The sequence below is a fragment of the Apteryx rowi genome, unplaced genomic scaffold (genome assembly GCF_003343035.1).
Source record: "Apteryx rowi isolate R43461 unplaced genomic scaffold, aptRow1 scaffold_118, whole genome shotgun sequence".
NCBI classification, from domain to species: domain Eukaryota; kingdom Metazoa; phylum Chordata; class Aves; order Apterygiformes; family Apterygidae; genus Apteryx; species Apteryx rowi.
This window is the reverse complement of record NW_020447397.1, coordinates 2,164,403-2,186,377: the sequence shown is the minus strand read 5'-3', so window position 1 is coordinate 2,186,377 and position 21,975 is coordinate 2,164,403. Positions and strand designations below refer to the sequence as shown.

Sequence of the window (21,975 nt, the reverse complement as noted above, 5' to 3'; positions counted from 1 at the left end):
GAAGAAACTCCTGCACTTCCTCTCTCCTCTACTGCTTTTATCTTTCAAGATGATGTATATGGCACTATTATGTATCATGGTTATTGTTTAATCGTATTTCTTTAGTCACTGTTGCTTTTTCTAAATAAGGATGTTATAATTGGAGATTAGAGTTGTAGAAGTTTTTTTTATTAAGTCTAAATACTGTAAATAGTTTACTAGGTAGCTGATCAGGTATGATTCAGGTATTCTCAACATTGCACAGCATTAAGCCCTATCATATGTGGGTACATACAGAGTTTACCTCTTTGAAAGGTTTATAATGTTAGCAGGTAGTGGAATGGATGTGGAATAGAAGTATTCTTTAGTAGATTGGAATTAGTGCCCTGAACCAACTGTTACTAGGAATAAAACAGGAACTTTGAGCTGTCAAACTTTTATGACTGGCTAGATCCTTCTTTTTTAAGTTTTAGGGCACGTGAGCATATGAAAATAGGGCACATGAAAATATGATTTTTTGGACATTTGATTTCAAATGGAAAATGATTATGTGAGATTATCAAATTTCAATATGTCAGAAGTTTTAAAAGCTGACTTGTGGGATTTCCACGAGCAGGGAAGTATCTTGATAGATATTTCTTTAAAAACATTCATCAGATTTTAGCTGAACTTAATCTAACACTCAAGCCTTTTCCAGATTATGCCATGACCACAAACATAAGCCTAAATTAGCAATTCAGATATTTTAGGAGATGATATCACAAAGTAAGACCCGAGAAATCTATAGTAAAAAGATGTACAAATGCCTATATTCTCCCTAAGTTGTTTCCTTTACATGAGAGGTTCAGAAACTTCAGGTTTACTCATATATTTTATCATAAATTTGATATCCATCCACTTATAGAACAAAACTCAGAATATACTATTTGCAGTATATAACTATTAACCAACACACGCCCATTTCCAGCTACTGAATGTGATAAATACAAAAAAATTACATCATACTTACAATAAAATAACTGTAGTTGATATATAAATGTAAAATGTAACTTTAAGAACAAAACTCCCAAATAAAACATAAATCTTCAAGTTACTTGAGCACATTCAAATGCTGAATACATTTAAGTAAATTACAGTATCATCAGGTCACATCCTAAAATCATAAAAGGGGATGAATTCCTTAATAGCAGTCTTAGCAATTGCTCATTTATAGATATTATCGTATTATGAGTGATTTGATCTGCTTTTCATGAGTAAAATATACACAGTGAACATCTATTATAATTACACATATTGCTGTGTTTAAACAGATTAAGGGACAATATTCTAGTATTTTTTGTGGTGTCTTCAATTTTAATCAGCCTTACATGCAAATTCTTTAAGCCTTAACACTCTTAAGTCTTACCAATTGATCTTTCTTTTTATAGAGTTAGTTGTATTTAGGTCGTATTATATATATGGGGCATGTTGTAAAAGAAAGAGATCAGCTCTTTATTTCTCAGAGGTCGATAATAACACATCAGTTTGCAATCTGGCTTTTTGGAAGTTAGTATCCCTTCTTTGGGTTTCTGTAGAGATAAGATTTGATCCTGAATGGCTGCCAATTTTTATTCATGTAAGTATTTATAGTTATGGATGTAAAGAGAGCAAAATGATAATTGTGTATCACTTTCCTGCCTTCCATTTTTTCCATAAGCTTTCAGTTCTCTTGTTACCATGAGAAATGTTTCATTTTAACAGTTTAATAAATTACATTTTGCTTTTAGTTCATAGAATCAGATTTGAGGCAAAAGTTGGACCATGCCAAAGAAATGTTAGAGATGGCAGAAGAGACACTAAAAGATTTCAGTACTCAGAAGATGCAGTTACAGAAGCTTATCAATCAGATGACAGACTGGCTGACAACAGTGGAAGAGACATTGTTAAGCTGTGCACCTAACCTGAACCCTGAAGCTCTAAATAAAGTGAAGGTCAGTGCTGATGAATTTACTGTTTATTATGTAGTGATCTCTGTTTTTTATCAGAGTTTTTACTAATCAGGTATAACAACAATCAGGTATTATATTTCATGTTAATTTTCATTTGATGAGAAAAAATATAGCTATGAGAAAATGAGGAGAAAATATATACTGTCTAGCTGCTAGAATACTAGCAAACAATACAATCATATTCTTAAAGAAGTTCTTCCAGTGACCAAAATTTCTATCAACTTCATACTGAATTACACACCTTTTAGAAAATTTTAATGAATAATACAGTCTTTATTGTGACAAGAACCAATTTCATTACATTGAACTCTTCAGTTATTATTCCAGCCTGCTTACATGTCCATCCACCCCTTGCAATTTTTGTGAATTTATAACTCATGAAAGTAAAGACTCTGGGCTGAACTCAGTTTAACACGAGCTTCTACCTCAGAAGTTCTCATCAGTCCTCGTATTTCTTTTGTCTCCATCTTAGTGCTCTCTTGATTGCATACAGTTATGCACATCTTAATATGACAAGCCACGTGGAAATTTTTTTATCATGAACAACATGTTAATGCTGATATACCAGCCAATTCAAACTTAATTTGGGGATAAATGTTCTTTTCTAGACAGACAAAAGCTCCCTTTCATTCCAACAAACAAATGTTCCAACAAACACCAGTGGCATAGTGCATCTCATGCGTCCTTTCAGACTTTGCTGAAAATAAGTAAGGCTTTTCATTATGTCTTGAAAATTGTTATTTTTAAAATAGAGTACAAAAGCATGAAAAAATATCATATTTCATATTTCTGGTCTGACTCTTTAGTTTCACGGATCCATCTCATTTGGAAAATTCAGGAAACACGATCCAGTACCTCTTTCCTTGACTCTGTCTAGGGCTTGCAATAGACCAGAGGAGGAAAGAGCATGTGGGAGGAGCAGGAATGCTTGAGGAAAAGAGATGGTTCTCCTGTTTCTTTAGAAAGGTAGTATTGGTGTTGTAACTTCATTCTCAGGAGATGCAGAGAGACCTTCAGCTTCAGCAGAGCAGCATTGACTCGACCCGGGAGAACCTCAACAGCCTGTGTCGCAAGTACCACTCTGTGGAGCTGGAGACTCTTGGTGGCACTGTCACTTCATTAATAAAGAAGTATGAAGCTGTGAATCAGCTCTGTTCCAGGACACAGGCCAGCATGCAGGAGTCCCTGGAAAAACACTTCCTCAGTGAGTCTTCAGGCTTGTTAATATGAGCCGTTAGCCCACAGCCATGAATCATTCTGCCAAAGAACAGCCTGCCAGTGTTTCCAGTGATGTCACTTGTAGTTACAACTTTATTTTTGTATTTGCATTTCAAAAGGTCCTATTGCCAAGTGTTCATTTCATATCTGCTGCAAAACAATGTGTCTTGCAAAAACAAAATTCATCTTTAAACATTTAACACTCATGAAAGCAAGCTCAGTTCTGCCTTTCTTCAATTCCTCTGTTGCTGCCTCACATTCTCATAGATTTCCCCTTCTTCGTATAAGTATTACATACATACACTTTATGTATTTGCCATTCAGAGAGGGATTTATACAAATGGAGATGTTTATAATGTCTACATCTGAGCTACGTCCTGGGCTCACTGGGTAGTTGGTGGAGAGAAGTAGGCATTTATTTAATCTTAAAGGAGATATTTATCCAACGTTAAATTGGGCCAGATAAATCACAGCTTGAAATGCCTGTCTTTTCCCATTAACTGTAAAGGGGAACCTAGTGTGACTGCTCAAATTTAGATGTTTATACTGGAGACATCTAACATGTTATGAAATGAATTGTCCCTCCAAGATCATTGAAGGAAGTGAGACTCATCCCTTTAGCATTTGCAGACTTTTCCTGAAGGAGAAATAAAGTGTGGAAGACAGATGTACATTATTGTCAATAGTGCTGTTTCTTGAAAGAATATTCTCTTCTCTGTACTTTTTTATTAAATAAGATTCTATGCAAGAATTCCAGCAATGGTTTTCTGGTGTGAAGACTGCAGTAAAAGAATCATCTGACAGGTCTGGAGACAGCAAAGTCATAGAAGCAAAGCTACGTGATTTGCAGGTATAGTTAACAAATCAAAAAAATAGTAATTAGCTATTTTAACTATATGTATCTAGTTATAACTCTAATTTATAGCTATGGACATGTTTATCACTATTTTTTCAAAAAGATAAATAAGCATGGTTCAACACAGCAATCTATACTATAGATGAAATACAGGGAAACCAATATGTTCACCATTCAGAAGATCAAACTTTAATTTCTGGAAGGTATATGTGTAACTAAACTATTCTTGTTTCTGATATTTAATCTTTTTTCTTTTTTTCCCCTTTCTTTATCTTCTCTTCCTTTTCCTATTGTCTCTTACACTGTTCTGTCCTTCAGATTAATACTTATGTCAAAGCTTATCTGAGTTGTTTTCTGGTGGGACAGAGCACAAGCAGATCAGATACTGCTCCATCTATTGCAAACTGCTGCCTTTGGACCAGATAGAAACATTGAACTCCGTGAATCTTAAAACCATTTAATACAATTTTATTTGAAAGATCTGCTTTGAATTTGTCCTTTAGCTAAACATGACTCTCATCTTCTTGGGGAAATTTGGCCTCTTCCAGTAGAAATATTGCTTACCTTTAGCTATTACATCTTGCATGTTGAAACTGTATTCTTTCATCACACAGGTTGTGCTGGATTCTGTTAGAGAAGGACAGAACAAATTAGAAGCTGCCTGTAAGGAAGGAGAAAATTTGTATGCTTGCTTACCCAAACCAGTTGTGAGCCATATCCAGGAGCAAATAGAAAAGTATACCCAGAACTTTCAGGAATTCCTCAACCAGTGTCTGAAAGATAAGCAAGCCCTGGAAGCTTGTGCCTCAGACCTGGGAAGGTGAGTAATACAAGTAGTCTCAGATAGACTGAATGAAATTTTCAGGCTGTRGAAATTCAGGACAAAATTTGAAATGATTTCCAGTTAGTTACTCTAGTCCTGTTTGCTTTCTCCTTTGGAAACATTTAAGAGAAAACAGAGGTCTCCACTAAAAAAGCAACAGGTCTTGCTCCAAGGGTATTGATTTGCTTAAAGTATGGGAAACTGGGATCACATACGTGGAAGATTTGTGTTGCTCATGTGATCCCCAATCAGCAGTTGGGTTCACAGTAATTTTAAATGTGATTTCTGAGAGGGAAAAGGTGTGCTGAATTTTCATGTTCTGCCCTAGGCTTTGAAGATAGTGTGGTTTTTACACAGCATGTCATCTGTCCTGTCCCATTCTAGATGGACATACTTCCTAAGGAGCTAGTAGGAAAACACTCCTAAATTATTATTTGGGGGATTTGGGGGGTTCAAATGTTTTTAGCCATAATTATGTTCAAAACTGTTTCTAATTGAAAGGAAAGTTATTGTAACAGTAATGGATAAAACAGCAAGATGAGATGGAAATTTTTGGTCTGCCTTCATGTAAGGAAAAGGTTTGCAAACATAGGAACTTTAAGCCAGAGCCTATTTTGCTAAGTTTTGAGCACTTCAGATTCCAACTATGTTCTGTCAGAGAAACTGAGAGTGCAACACTTCAAGCGCTTGTATAAATTTTGTATGTGTCAATACTGAGTAAAAGCCCAGTTCTACCCATTTTTGTTTGTTGTTTTAACCTTAGCCTAAATCTTTAGAAGCATTTGGAAAGATCTTTCATTTGGTCTGTCTTTACTGAATATACTAATAAATAAAAGTATTGCCACTTTAAATTTTGGAAGCTTCTTTCCCACTGTAGCTCCCATGATTTTGCTGAACATTTTTAGAGAGTTGCTGAATATTTTTAGATTAGTAGTCACTGCAGAATTATGTTTTGTGTACAACTCTCATTCACTAGGCATTAAATTGATACCTAGCTTGATTTTCCTGTTCTTGTGGATATCCAAAGTACTGGGTGAACTTCTTACTAACTTTACTCCACCTGAGAAATATTTTTAAGGAAATACTTATCTGTTCTGTAGTTTTGAGGATCAGCACAAGAAACTCAGCCTGTGGATACATGCAATGGAAGAAAGAATAAGCACAGAAGCATTAGGAGAGAGCAAACAGCTTATTCCTGAGAAGAAAAATGAGGTGCAGAAAGTGGAAAAGTTCCTGGAAGAGTTATTGACTTCAAGGTAGTATGAAACACATTTCCTAAAAAAGATCACTTTTTTCTCTTATAAAGCAACAATGAAACTAAACTGTTTGGGTGGAAAGTGTTTGTGAAAGATAGACAGAGGTGTTGGGACATACTCTGTGAAAGGAGTCTGAATGCAAATACTTCCAGTTTTAAGCAGATTTGAATTTGAAGTCAGATCCAATTTCTCACTAAGAAAAGCTTATATTACTTCATTAATAATTGAAATCTGTAAAGTATCATATCATCTCTAATAAAAAGCAATACTAAAAATGACACTTATCTATTCAGTGTTTTTTCCTTTTTGTTTTCCCTTTCTGTCCCATGATACTGGATTCAATGGAGTTAGCAGGACCCACTCTCATATAAAGCTGACTATATAAAGAGCCCAAATAACAGCCAGACTGGCTATGCGAAATCTTTCTAGAATTCAAACTTAGCTAATGGAAGATGAAGTAATAGCCTTTTTTAGAACACTGTGGTTTTTAAAATTCTTTTTTTATTATTAGGTTGGTGAAGACGGAACAAAAATAGTATTCAGTTGTTCAAGCCTCACAGCCTGCTAAAAGAAAACACCCAATCCCTACCTATCCCCTTGAGACTGATGCAAGACAGTTTGGTCTGGGGTAAAAGCCCTGTAATCTGGAGGGTATAGGATGGGTGGTCCAGTGGTTTGAGATTAACTGAGACTGTCTAAGGCCAGAATTTTAATCCCTTTTACTGAGCCTTGTATGGAATCCCAGACTCGGTGTCTAATCCTGGACAAATGGTCTGACCTTTCCATCATCCTTCCTACCTGTCAAAGACTATAAACTAACTACTCAGAAGCTTTGGTAGGTACAAAAAGGTAGCAGTTCATATAGAACTAGAAAATCTGACAGCCTGAAATAAAATGAAATTAACTTTTAGTTTAAATGTGCAGCATGAAGATTTTAGCATGATCATTTAAAGCACCAAAGTGTAGAAGAAATGGTACGGTACATAAGGAAAGATATTAATCGATGCATATTGCTTTATTTCCTTTCAGTCTCTTCCAGCTAACTTTTCCATTAGCTATGAAGTCTATCACTGGTGGAGTAGGTGATTATGTCAGCAGCATTCATAACTTCTAATAGTTGCTGTAACAATATTATATGCTTTCTGAAACTGATTTTCAGTCCCCATTTTTTTCTTTCAGAGAATCTTTTGATAAACTCTCCCAAATGGCACAGGCTTTAAATGAAGGAGGACAAGGTGCAGGGAGGGAAGTGCGCCTGGCTTCTCGACATCTCACCAGTTACCAAAACATGGTCAAAACTGTCAAGGAGAAGCTGCGAACATGTCAGGTTGCACTCCAGGAGCATCTTGCTTTGGAGGAGGCACTGCAGGGCATGTGGTCATGGGTGAAAGACGTTCAAGATAAACTAGCATCATCAAAGAGTACCGTTGGTAGCAAAGCCACACTAGAGAGGCGACTGACTCAAATTCAGGTAAAGAGCTATAGAACTAAAGATACTGCATCAAGACTAGTATTGGATGAGGATCACATCAAAGGAAAAGGAATATTTTTATATTTCTTTCTTTCCATGGTTATGAAGGACAGGATTAGAATTTGAAGTGACCTTGACAAATTGGGAGATATGATATGAAAAACAGTATGGTATTTAAGGGGGCAGGGGAGGGGAGGCGGGTGCAAGGTATTACACTTAATGAGGAATAGCCAACTATAAAAATATGGATTCAGGTCCAAAAAAAACTGGTGGTGGGGAAGTCCTGAAATAGTTCACAGAGAAAGGCTGTGACATATCTGTCACAGGAGGTCTTTGAGAACAGATTAGATAAACATCTATTACAAAAGACATCAGTGTAGGTGATCCTGTCATTGGGCGCTCTTGAGATTTCCTCTAGCTGCATGGTGCTGGTTTTCTGTGCAGAGCTTGACCTTTTTATTATCTGCTGCAATGCGAACAATATTTTAGGGTGACCAATGCAGTGAAATACCTATATGGCTGTGGGAGTAGCTGTTGCATCACTAGCACATAGCAAGGGGCAGGCACTTGTACAAAAGGGTGTCTTGGAATTCATACTGGGCATGGTTTTCAAGTGGTAAATGAGCTCAGAAAAAATGGTGTCCCCTGTTGAAAGTGCACCTTTCACTTCCCATCAATTTACATTTGATAATTTTTTTTGCATCACAGGAGATCCTCTTACTCAAAGGTGATGGGGAAGTTAAGCTGAACATGGCCATTGGCAAAGGAGAAAAAGCACTTAGAAGCAGCAGTGAGGAAGGACAAAAGGTGATACAAAACCAGCTACAAACACTGAAGGATGTTTGGAATGACATCATCAACATCTCAGTGAATTGGCAAAGGTAAAACTCCCTGGAAAACACAGTTCAGACCCTGCCATCTTTGCTTCCAAGGAGTGGTACTTTGTAGCACGTATGAGTCCATTCCTTTGTGACTGATATCTGAGGGGAAAGTTGCATCATCAAATCAAAATATTTATCTGAAAAAATACATCCCTTTGTAGAAAAGACAATGAGTTTACTCAATAGATGAATCAAATTTCATATGAAATGGTCATTTAAAAATAAATAGAAATTGTACAAATTCATACAAATAAAAATCTAGAAAGGGCTTCCTGACTTACTGAACCTGTACTGGGGCTGGACCAAGAACATCTGACATGTATTTACCTAACTTTCCATTACAAAACTGCAGGGAAGTTTTCTCAACTCTGTGTTTCATTATGTTTTTTAATTAAAATATTTCTGTAATATCTACTCTGTATCATCTTTCTTGCAAATTAAGCTGATTTCTTCTTGTTCTAACCTCTGTGGAAATGGGAAGTTATTCCTATTACCTGTATGAGAACTTTTTTAATATATTTGAAGGCCTCAGTCTCTGTTCTAGATGAACGGAAGTCTTAATTCTTTCAGCCTTCCTCAAAACTAATAGTTTCTGGACCTCTTTCATCCTTGTTCTTTCAATAAATTGCAGACTGTTTAATTTGTCTACATTTTTCTGTAGTTGGTTGACCTCTGAACTCTATTTGAGACCTTGCAGATTCTGAATAGAGTATCAGTACTTTGCATTTCCTTCATACAACACTCCTCTTAATACATTCCAGATTGAGATTTTCCTTTCTTTCCAACTGTACATGTTGTTAATTTTGTTCGGTTTGTTATCCACTACAGTCTACAAATCCTTTTCTACATTACTAACCCTGGACAGTTTTTCCCAATTTTCTGTCTGTGTATTTGATTTCTGCTTTCTAAGTAAAGCACTTTTTTTCATCATCAAATACCATCTTTTTAAATTTCTTTTAAGAACATCTGATGTTTAAATGCTGTCCTCCAAACTGGCTGCAGCCTCTCCCTGGTTGATCTCATCTATGAGTTTTACAAGTACTCTGTGTTCCATCATCTTAGTCATTACTGGATAGAAGCGGGTCCTTGGTGAACTTCTGCATGATCATACTTCCTTAGTTTGCTAATGAAAACAAAAATTTCCTTGCATCAGAAAACGGTCATGGGTCTGTATTCTAGATGATCTGAGTACTAGGATGTCTGAGCCTCAAACATCAGCTGTTAGTGGTAGGAGCCATGATATAGGTAAATTGGAGTTCTTGGATGAACTCCACAGAGTGCCTGCTTGCTTGGATTTAGGTAGTGCTGCCACTGTCTCACTTTATTTCTAAATTATAATAGAATTATATGCAGAAAATTATGATGGGTAGGCTTTAAGTTTTCGCTCTGACTTTACCCACTTTGTGTCATAAAATATGATTTAGATTGGGTGCTCATTGCATTTTGGATGAAATCCTTTACAGCACTGTTATCTACCATTAAGTCCAGTGGAATCAGAATTACGTTCCTCAACACAAGTCCCAGAGAGATATGGAGATCTGACAGAAGGAGGGATAGATAACAGAAGAGTGTATTTCTTAGAAATTGTAAATGGGGCAACATATAATTGTTTTGTTCTTCCAAAATTGCCAGAATATCTCCTCATTTTCAATAATTTTGTAGGCTGCTGTACATTTATGACTGAGAATTTATTACATGAAGAGCTCCAGTAATGTTCTGTATTTTATTTTGCTGGACAGTTACTGAAGTGTGCTTTTCATTAGTCTGAGACAGACATTGTTGGTATCACCTGTAATGGGGAAGCAGTTGTATTAGATTATATGTAGTAGTCCAAAGAACAGAGGAAGTCTAGAATAGTTGGATTTAAGTTGATGTAGAAAATTAAAGCAAGATGGAGGAAAAAGTGTATTCTAAATGTATCATACCTAGCTACAGAGAATATATCAATTAAGGTACAAGCATGCTTTTCTTTTTTTTTTCTTTTTTTTAGCTCTTTCAAAACTTCTCATCTGTACTGTATATTTGTTTTTTAATGTAAGCTGTCTAGAGTCTGTGATTAGCCAGTGGAATGAATATCTGGAAAGGAAGAACCAGCTGGAGCAGTGGTTAGAGAAACTGGATCACAAAGCAGAACATCCTATAGAACCACAGATTGGTCTGAAAGAGAAGTTTGCTCAACTGGACCACTTCCAGGCTATTGTTTCTGAGATAGAGGATCACTCTGGTGATTTACATCAACTCATTGAAAAAGCTGTGGAACTGTATGAAAAAACTGAGGATGATTCTTTTGGAGAAGCAGCTCAAGAAAAACTAAAAACACACTTTAATGACATCACAACTGTGGCCAAGGTAAGATAAAAGCAAAGGCTGCCATTTCAAATAAGTAAAATACTTAGACATCAATCTGTAGAGAAGGCTAAAGTTTTGATTTTCATAATTTTATTGTGACTAAAAGAATGCTTGTGTTTGAATAGTCTTGCTTTTTCTTACAGTTCCTATGATGGAGTCTAACAAAAAAAAAGTTGAATGTAGTTATTAAAATTCACTGGAATGTAAAAATAGGTTGAGAATGGGAATCATTGGTATGTTTATGATTTTTGAAAAGTGAAGGGCATGTATTTTATTCCTAGTTTCATATATACAGTAATACTTCTGAAATTCTTCAAGATTCATTTTCATTTGATTCTTTTTCATTCATTCCTAGCACTTTTTTTTTTTTTTTTTTTAACTTAGAGAAGAATAAAATGCCTCACTGAGCGGGAAACATATGTCAGAGAGAGAAATTTTATTATCAGAAAGATATACACTCATAGTTTGTGGTGTTCAAAGCCTTTAAGCACTGCACCTGTCGTACAGGTGTTCTGTTCAGTTTCTAAGGAAAGAGACATGTTAGTCCACAGAGACCTTCTGCCAGTCAGATCATGACAGTGACACTAGTTCTGAATTACAATCTCCATCATCTTGGCTAATGGGAAAGTTTGCATCAGCAATAGGGGCCACACAATAAGAGGCTAATATCACTGTGAAGCTGAAGTAAACACTGTATATATAGCACATTGTTGGAAATTCAGGAATCTGACATAACTGTGATTTAGGCAGTCATGTATTGAGAATAGTGCTGAAGACCTATAGGTGATTAATCTATACATTATATATTAAAAAAAAATCCAAACTTAAAAATTAGTAGATCTAACAAACTATTTAATAGAAAAATGTCAAATTTAGGACATATTAATTAAATTCTTAAGTAAAAATCCATATTTTTCTTTCTAAACATGATGAGGAGAGTCATTATATGGAATCTTGCTGCTTGTTTGGGAGGGTTTTTTTTGTTTTTATTTTTGGGATGACATATACTATTATTGCAATTGTTTTATTGCTTTAATCATAGACCATAGATATTAGAGCTGTCTAAGATGTATCTAATCTATAATTACCATCTATTCACACAATTTTTTATTTTTATAATGAACTTTTGCTCTCTTTTTTTACTGGAAATAGTAAGCTATGAATCTGATTTCTAGAGATTAGTGCAGCTTCATCCTGGTATAACATCCACTTGGTTAAGTAGAATTAAAGCTGGAGCAGTACAAAGRTAACTGACTCACTCAGTACAATGCTTTTAAAACTTACTCATGAAAAGACCCTGATAAACAAGCATGGTGATGTTCTCCTAAAATTGATATGTATCAATAAATCTAATTTTTTAAGTAATTTTCCTCATCCCCAAAAATAGAAATCTTATAGATGGGTATTAAAAGTAGGTGCTTTTATTTTTCTTTCAAAAAATATTTCTTTTCCAGAGTTTCTTGTCTTAATCCTACCTTTGTATATGCCCTGGGCATGCATCAATAAGTAACCAGCTGGCCCAGAGTGTCCCAGCTGGGGTGACAGGCTGGGAAAGGTGGGGATGGGACTCTGCACCCACAATATTGCATGGAACAGGCCATATGTAAGCAAGAAGTTGAGATCTAAAACAGAGTTTGAAGCATTCTTCCCAAAGGATGCTCAAGCTGATAGCAAAACATCCTTTAAATCTATCAAAAGCAGGATGTCATCTAGGGAATTGGTGCAATCACTCGATGAGCAAAAGTAAAAGATGCACTCAGGGTTGATAAGGCCATACTGGAGAAGTTCAATGAATTTGTGTTGTTCCTCTCCACTGAAGATGATGAGGAGATTCCCACACCTGACATTTTCTTTGCAGGAGGCAGGTCAAAGGAGCTAGATCAGTTTGAGGTAAATATACAGGAAGTCTTAGACCAAGCAGTTAAGTTAGAAGTTAATAAGTCACCAGCAGTAGATGGCGTTCATCTGAGGGCTCTGGAGGAATGCCCAAACTGCAATTGCTGAAGAGCTGGTCAAGGTGGCCACTATGCCAGGTGACTGTCAGGCTATCCCTGTAATCCCCATCTACTAAAAGGCCTCAAAGGAAGTCCTGTGGGGAACTGCAGACTCGTGTGTCTGGCTGCCATCCCTGGGAAAGCAATAATCTATAATAAAAAATAATATCATTGATCATATTGGATAAATACAGACTGCTGAGAAAGTACAGCTTCTGGAAAGGAAAACCTTACCAAACTAATCTGCTGGAGTTCTGTGAGGGTGTCAGTAAGCACATGAATAAAGGGGATAAAGTGGACATAATATACTTGGATTTTCAGACAACCTTTGATAAGGTTCCACATGAAGGGCTATTAAAGAAACTAAGTCATCACAGGATTGAAAGAAAGGTCCCTTAATGCACTGAAAGTTGATTGACGTATAAGAAGCCAAGGCTTACTGGTCCCTTTTCAGAATGGAAGAGAGTCAATAATAAGGTCCTCCAGAAAACAGTGTGGGAGTTAGTTTTGTTCAACATCTTTGTTAATGACCGGGAGAAGAGAGTGCAGGGTGAAATCTTGCAGAGGATGAAAAGCTCTCTTGGGTGGTCCAATGACAAGGACTCCAGAAGGATTGTCAGAAAACTGAGTGAGTGGGCAAAGAGGTGGTAGATGATCTTCAGTGTAGATAAATGTAAGGTAATGCCTGTAAGGGAAAATAATCTAAAGCAATTTTACATGATTCTGAATTCAGAACTTGCAGTTAAAAACTAGGAGATAGATCTTAGAGTCACTTGGAAGTTTTCTGAAATCAACAGCTCAGTGTGAAGTGGATATCAAAAAAGCCAATAAATGTTAGGTATCATCCGGAATACTGAGGATAAAGAAGGCATAATTTTTCTGATTTTATATATATACATATATATATGTATGTATTTTGCTACTATGTATCTTGGTGTGCCTGCATCTTGAGGTTAGAGTGCATCTCAAAAGGGACATATAAAAGGTACAGAGAAGGGCAACTAAAATGGTCAAGGGGATGAAACTGTTATGAGGAAAAATTAAAAAGGCTGGAAATCTTCAGTTTGAAGTGGAGAAAGCTGAGAGGGAAATGCAGTCAGCATTTACAAAATCATAAGGGTGATTGTTAAGGAGAATGCAGAAATGTTAGTCACCAAATCCCACAATACCAGCGAGTATGCAGTAAAGCTAATAGCAGATTGGTTAAAAAAAGGGGGGGGGAGAAGAAAAAGACAAAAAGAAAACAAAGGGTACTTTTTATATAGCAAAAAGCAAACTTCTACAGTCTGTTGTCATATGTTATTATTGGCAAGTTCAAAAAGGGATTGAACAAAGTCACTAACAGATCTATGAACACATACTGAAAGGAATAGGAGGCATGAACTTTCTGACATTCCTAATCTAATAATTGCAGATGCTAAGGAATTATAATGGAAATGGACCACAGACTCTGGCCAGGTTCACATGCTCTCCCTAAATAGCACTGGGGAGAAGACTTGGCTGGATGAACCATTAGTCAGGCCCAGTAGGGCACTCCCTATGGCCTTAGCACATGGGGCAGGTAACTGTACCTTGCCCGTGACAGAGGGCATACTGCTTCTTCTCCAGCTAGTCTAAGCCATATGCTGTGTTTCCGGCACTTCCCTGGTGACCTCTGTTACCCTGAAGGTTGGGGCCCAGGATTTGACATAAGCTCCTCACCTATGGGACAGCAGTACCCGACAGCACCGGAGGGCTGCCGGGCTGGGAATGCAGCTGCTGCCAGGCAGAGAGGATGGGACCAAGAGCTACCAGGTGATGTGCCAGGGGGAAGCTGCTACCTCCTCCTCCCCTTTCTGTGATGGCAGGTCTGGTTGACAACTTGCAAACTTTCCCTTGGGAGGGAAGAGCACAGGCTGCAACTCGTAGAAGCCATTGCCACTGAAAGAGACTCACCAGTATTGAGCTGCACTTTCCCTCCACTTTCACTACTGGTACCACATTTTGGTGTGAACAAAGCAGGTGGGGGCTCATGGTTGCCTTTCTTGCTTGGGACTCTTTTGCTGCCTGAGGCAGCTATCTGTTTTGTCTAAAGTCAGGGCCACATGGAATTTTTCTTACTCTGTTATTGCATAAAATGCAGTAAGGTGTAAAAGCTTTGAGACTTTACTTTAGGTCACCTTTGTCTAATTTGTAACGGCCTATTGTCTAGTCTGAAACATTCTGGGAAATAATGATTATTTTCAGAGAGCTTGTTAATCTGACTTTGTTTTTAAATCCATTAGTTAAATGATAAATTATTCAAACTTAAAAATAACTCAAGTTCAATTCAGATTACTTGAACCAGTCACTTAAGTCTGAATAAGAGTATCCACACAGGAGTTAAAAGTTATTTGATTAGCTCAGTTCACTGTTGGTTAGTTTTGATAGGCTTTCCTGAGTGTTAGTGTAATAAGAATGCAGGAACAACTCTGCGAAATCAAACTGAAGGCTCATCTAGACCAGTATACTGTTTTCCACAAAGGCTTAGGGAAGAGTACCAAAGGAGAAAAAGTGTACAATAACAGTTTTTTCTATCTTCTTGAGCCAGAAGATAGAGAGATCTCTGTAGATACATCCCTGAAACTGCAGAGCATAGGATGTAGCTCTTGAATTTCTAGTTTTCACCTTTTTGTGCTATGGTAAACACTTTCAGCTCATGTTGGGATGGAGCCATGCAACTGTCGTTTTTCTGTGTCTCAGGGAAAGCACCCTCCCTAGGGGTGCAAGGCGGGTGTCTGGGGATGGCAAACATTGCTGATTTGGTGGCTGTGATGGAAGTGAGCACTCTAAGGACCTTCTATGCTTTGGACAAGCAGAACTGCTTCTTTGTGGACTTGTATGGAACATCTTTGTGACTCTCCTTTAGCGTTTATAGAGACCTGGTGCTTCTAAATAATGGCTTTGTTTTGGCTAGGAGACTGCTCCCTTGGAGGACTCATGGGTAGTCCATAAGAACCCCTCCAAGGGATATTGGGAGAAGTGTGCCAAAGCTGCACAGCTGCGGCTTTGACATCTGTTGAAGGATACATTTCTTGTTAAAGAATGTTTTAAAGGACACTTTTTGCATGCATTTTGAGGTCTTCCTTTGCTCAAGCAGACAATGCCTGTCCAGACCAACCTAAACTGAGCCTTGTGCAGTGTAGCGCTGCATTCTGTTGCTATGAGCTGTGCTCTGCTCAGCATTCAGATGGATGCTATAGAGTCAGACCAGCTCTCTGTATCACTGTGTGCTTAAAGTCTGGACAGAATCCAGAACATTATTTGACCATTTTAATGGTCTATTTTCCATCTGTCTGACAGGAGAAAATGAGGAAAGTGGAAGACATTGTGAAGGATCATTTGCTGTACCTTGATGCCGTGCATGAATTCACAGACTGGCTCCATTCTGCGAAAGAAGAGCTGCACCGCTGGTCAGATGCATCTGGAGATACATCAGCCATACAGAAAAAGCTGACCAAAATCAATGTAAGAAAACTTACCTTTCATAGTTTCATCAGCCGTTCAGAACCTATGCTTTAAAACAGGCCAGGGACAGAAAGTTGTGGGATGTTGCTCTTTGTGTATTTGAAATGGTTATGACATTTCAGTGAGCTGAAAACAAGCTTTCTAAGCAATGTTCTGTCTTCTCCTCCCTTCCCATATCAAACAGATAGAGTACAAGTGCAATCAGAACTTAGACCCGAGCTAGCCACTGGCACACATGAAAACAATTTGGAAGAGCGCGAGCCCAGTGGCATCACAGAGGAATGTGGCTTAGCTGATTAATGAATACTGCTTTACCCTCATCCCCAAATATGCCTTCTCCACTTGGCAGTGTTGTCTGAATCAAAGCCAGAAACAACCTTTCCTAGTTTGCATGAAATGGAGATGCATGAAGCAGTGCAAAGATTGTTGTCCCCATATACAGTAGAAATGTATAGGTTACCTCCCTGTACAGAAATGTATAAGGTTGCCTCCTCATCCTGGCATTTGTGTGGGTCCATCCATTCCTAGACATTTTGAGTGTCTGAGCAAGTTACATATTCCTGAATGCAGCATTAAAGTAGATGTCAAGTTCTGTTCATGCCTGATGTTTGAATTCAGATACTCATGCCAGCATTTTACACTGCTCCTAAACACGAGAGGGTGGGCCAGTGAACGGACTACTAGATGGTGATTCAGGATACCTGAGTTCAAATTCCAGATTTGTTGTATGCTCTTGGACAGTTTTTAGTCTCCCCTGTGTTTAAGCTCCCCATGTGTAAAATGAGGAAGGGAGGAGATAGTACTTTCTAGCTCATAGGGCTAATAAGAGAATAAATAACTTTACTTTGGCATGCAATGGTTAAGATGGCATTTATGTTCTCCAACTTCTAGAGCTGAAAACTCCCCAAATTTCCTTGTAGCATGTGCAAGATTGAAATAAGATACTGCAGAAAGAATTCACTGAAAAAGAACATGTGCAACCAATTATGGCACATCACAGATCATGGGTAGGCTGTAAAATGCTTTTTCTGAGCAGCACAGTTATGTTCTTAAAACTGCTATGATCAGCTGCATACTAGTGTTTCTTATAAAAAAGGTCAGAACAACATTCTTTTCCCTATCTTAACCTAAACAATATTTGTTTTATTATCTAAAAAAAGTTATTTCTCTCCCAAGCCTACGAAAGTTTGTAATCCATACACTACTCTCAGAATGGCTCTCTAATCGATTTAAAGCACGCACTCTGCCTTGATTTAATTTCCCTGTACTCTTCCCTTTCGCTGCGTTTTCCCATTCCTTTCCGCAGCGTGGGTGTTGTGAAAGCGTTTGTGCTGGAACTGCTCCTCGGCGCAGCGCGCACCGCGGGCTGCAGCCTCTCCGCCGTCTGTGCGGGCCCCTGGCCGCGGCCGCAGCTGCGACGGGTCGCAGCCCGGCGGTTCGGCTCGCAGCCCGGCGGGTTTCCATGGCAATGTTCCCTTGCAGGAGCTGCTAGACTCCCGCCCGGTCGGCGCGGGCCGCCTCAGCCGAGTGGAGACGCTGGCGCCCGCGGCCAAGCGCGGCACGGCCGCCGGCGGCTGCCAGCGCCTCGCTGCGGAGATGCAGGCCCTGCAGTCGGACTGGAAGCAGTGGGAAGAGAGCGCTTTCCAAACCCAGCGCAGCCTGGACGATCTGCACAGCCAGATGGCCCTGTCGGAGCAGGAGTTCGCCGCCCAGGTCGCTCAGCTGGAGAAGGCCCTGGAGCAGTTTGGCGCGCTGCTGGCCACCTGGTCGCAGCGCCTGGCCCCCCTGGACGGCCGATACACGGATGCCGAGCTCGTGGAGTGCTGGCACAGGGAAAAAGTAAGGCCCCGGCTCTTTTTCTAGCAATTTTCTGCTTGTAAATGTACAGCTACTGTGGGCAGAAAAGCTCTGCCAAGCAGGACTATCAAGGGATGGGCGAAGTAGGAAATAATCAGATACACTTACAAAAAATGTGTTTATGAAATTCCAACTTTACAAACTTTTATAACTGTAATCATAGCAATCAGTGTTTACAGAAGACACTTCTCTCCTTGACCTCTACTGCACAAGGCTTAGCAAATGCTACCCAGATCATAGACATTAAGAGCAGGGCTTGTCTCTGAGCAAATGAAGGAACTAACATACTATTTCTGAACTTCTCTTCCAATTGTTGAGTGTTTCAAGCCAGAGTAGTACTTGATCAGGGAAATGTGGAGCTTTTCTAAAAGCTAAGTAGCAGCTGGAGCCATTTCTTTTCCTATAATTCACCATGCATGTACTGAGCTTATTCTTCCTGTTTCTTGAAATGCCCTTCACATCATGCAGGTTAGGATCTTGTCCCATTCTTGTCATTTCTTGTTAAAGAAATGATCCTAGGAATTGCTATACTTGGGTATTCCTTATGCTTTGCTCAGGAATGCAGTAGGATTTAGAGAAACAGAGAGGTAGTTCCCCTTCCTGTCTTCTAGCAAAACTTCCACATGCATGTATCCCATACATACATACAAATATATGCACATACACATTTATATATATGTATACATATTCCCAACAGTCGAGATAACTTGCATACCAACTATACGTATGTATGTATGTATGTATGTATCTCCCTTGTTGTGAATCACAGATGTCCAGAAAAGATACAGAGTGTCTCTCTTTCAGGGTAGTGTTGCAATAAAGTAGTTTCAGTAAAGGAAGAGAGGGGTGTGATTGCTGCTTTCTGACTCCTTGACTGAAAAAATATTATAAACCCCCCAGGACACCTTGTCTTTAAACTGAGATTATATATCTCCTCCTCTAGTTTTTGTGCCAAGTTATTTCTGTGGCTTCTCCTTTCACAGAATTCCCTGACACAGATTTATAGAACCGGCCTGCTTGCTTGCCAGCACCTAACTGTAAGAGAAAAAAATCTGACATTACACTGTGGCAAATAATGGTACAAATATTCAATCTCTTCTGTGGTTATATGTTTTCTTAAAGTAAAGGAAGACTTGGAATTATCATCAATACACAGCAGCAGTTATCAGACACGTTTTTATTTAAAAAACAGAGAAGTAGTAAATTCATGGAATTCCCAGGAGACTTAATGATATTGCTTCATTAGTAGTATATATGCTGTATATATATTGTAGCTCTGTGTAACAATGCTTTATTTAGATTATAAAGATGTAAACTTTAGGTAGTGAGTAAAATGCAGAAGAAACTCAAGAATTACTATGCACAGCCCTACTGTGTGATTTTATTTATAGTTAGAGGAAATGTGATAGTAATCCTTCCATTTCTGGACTTCAGTGGTAGGTCCCATTGTGAACGTAAAACAGCTCTGCAGCATTCCATTACTATTGTCTCACAGTGATTCTATTGTCAAGCTGGCCAAGGTCACAAATTAAAAATGTGTTTCCTAACTCTCAGAATTAGCAAACTCATTCTGGTAGCCCTGACTCAAGCTCTGTTCCTTTAGGTTTATGCAACATAACAGCAACAGATTCTGCCCTTGGAAATCAGCAAATTATTTTGATAATTGTCCGATTCAAAAGTAAATCCAACTTGCTGCACCAGTGCTATCAGTGATTCAGTGTTTCTGTATGGAATTATGCCATAGTTAAATGTACCCTGCATTTCAAGGAAATATTCCCACTTTCAGCAATAGGTTATGCATAAAATCGTATATCATCGAAATAATCTTTTAGTAGTTATTGTGGTAGATTGTTTAAAACTGAAAGATTTAATTGAAAACAGGCAGTTCTAACCTCTGTAATACTTGTAGGACACATTTTCTTTTCAAAAAAAAAAAATGTTGTTACTATTTTGTTATGGTGATTGTGTGGATATGAAGAATATATGACATCCTGCATTTAAGTAATGGCCACTGTGTTGTCATTCCTAATACTTTCAAAAAAAGTCCTATGTATAGCATAGTAAGATAAACAAAAAGTAGTGAGTTTACATTTATTTCTAAGCATCATTGCTCTTACATAATTACTTGACTCAAATGCTATTTTATATGGTATTGAAACAAACCAGCAGTGTGAATGTTTCAACTTTTAATTATGGCTGAACGAATTCACCGGTGCATGAGTGACTCAAAGCAGATAAAGTCAATAATGTTAGCATGAATAATATAAATCTGAGGAGTCCTGAAAGTCTGTTGAAGCAAAATATTTTTTCATACCCATAAGAACACACAAAAGTTAGTACACATAATCCATCCCAAATGTCTCTAGACTTAATTGTACAGGGCTTCCCTGTAGTCTATAAATCTAAACAGATTTCAGTAACGTTAATATAATGAAGCCCTGATTATGGAATAAACCACTGTTACTTGTATCCAAGATGTGTTGCAGGGTTTTTTTTCTCAAAACTGACTTTTTTTCTGGCAGTTCAGATAGTATGAAGATGCAATATACACATCTTTTATTTTTTTACTTGCTCAGAAATACAGTATATAATCTTAAAAAAATTAATTCCACAATTCTGCCGATAGACTTTTTCAGGAAAAGGGATTTGAAAAGAACACAAAGTTGCTTGTGGGTAGTAGGCACATTAACTGAACTGCTTGGCTTTTGTCTATTTGCTGTTCTTACTAAGCTGTTGCCTGGCTTGCTAGACTCTTGCTGATATTTGTTTTTACTTTTGACTTTTATAAAGGGACATGTGACAGATATCTGTTTATTGGAGGGTTAGTAAATACTTCACAGTGAAGAACCTACTCAGTGAGCATTTTTATCTTTGTAATGCAGATTGTGATATTTTCAAAACCCTCTGTGTATATTTTCATGTACATAATTTGTACATTTCCTGAACATATAATTTTGTGCTTATAGATAATTACAAACTGTTTACTATGTATAGTCTCAATCCTGCTTTTGTATATGTTCAAAAACATGGTTGGGGGCTTCCTTGTCCCACTTCCTCTGTCCCCTTTCTAATCTGTCTTTGCTTTCACATGGTAAGTTTCTTATGTTTATAAGTACACTTTTTCTGTTTTGGCACTTAGATTTAGCCACATTAATGTATGTACGCCAAACGCTCTGGCTTGCCTGTGCTGCACACCATCCGTTGTGATGAATGTAACTAGCTAGAAGGTTGTCTTTTCTCCCTGGTAGTTTAAAAGGAAATGCTGGAGATTTTAACTTCCAGTGAGATGAAGGGCAAAGTCTGCTCTGCGAATTATGCTGGAGTGCCTGACAGGATACTGCAGTGAAGGCATTTGTGGACACCAGCGTGAGGACTGCTTTTGCTGCAGTGGTTATTGCACCTCTCCCAGTGACATGAGCTAAGCCAACAATGGCACATTTTTGTAGGCTTAGCTGTCTCCAAATCAAGAGTCTTGCCAGTGCAGCAGTGACAGCTAGTAACCCATTCACTCTCTCTGGATTGTAAGAAGCTGTCCTTTCTACATTTTGAAGCCCGCTGTGAAAATGTTGAAGCTGTTAGAAGCTTTGTGCATAAATTCCCTTTTTTGGATACAGCTCAAAATAGTTTGTATTGAGCATGTTAAACTCAGGCAAGCAGGCTAATTATGCTTACATAAACTGTATGATGTTTGCTGTTCCCTAATTGTATGTATTTTCATATGTACACAGCTAACAGATATCATATCTCATTTTTCAAAACAAAATGTATACCTTAAGCTTTTCTTTGTAAACATTTTGAGCTAAAAGATTTGAGGTTT

The 21,975-nt window shown here is 38.0% G+C and overlaps 2 protein-coding genes across 2 annotated transcripts in view; both read left to right on the top strand.

Moving 5' to 3' along the window:
- The window catches only part of LOC112974688 (nesprin-1-like), a 41,842-nt gene extending 38,645 nt beyond the window's left edge, over positions 1-3,197 (top strand). The window contains exons 28-29 of the mRNA XM_026083937.1: positions 1,746-1,949; positions 2,964-3,197. Coding sequence (XP_025939722.1) covers positions 1,746-1,949; positions 2,964-3,197 — 438 coding nt within the window. The remainder of the gene's footprint in view (positions 1-1,745; positions 1,950-2,963) is intronic.
- A 730-nt stretch (positions 3,198-3,927) lies between these two features.
- The window catches only part of LOC112974682 (nesprin-1-like), a 40,597-nt gene continuing 22,549 nt past the window's right edge, over positions 3,928-21,975 (top strand). The window contains exons 1-8 of the mRNA XM_026083923.1: positions 3,928-4,035; positions 4,656-4,861; positions 5,965-6,120; positions 7,300-7,591; positions 8,300-8,472; positions 10,512-10,821; positions 16,137-16,301; positions 17,784-18,140. Of these exons, the coding sequence (XP_025939708.1) occupies positions 3,928-4,035; positions 4,656-4,861; positions 5,965-6,120; positions 7,300-7,591; positions 8,300-8,472; positions 10,512-10,821; positions 16,137-16,301; positions 17,784-18,140 (1,767 nt within the window). The remainder of the gene's footprint in view (positions 4,036-4,655; positions 4,862-5,964; positions 6,121-7,299; positions 7,592-8,299; positions 8,473-10,511; positions 10,822-16,136; positions 16,302-17,783; positions 18,141-21,975) is intronic.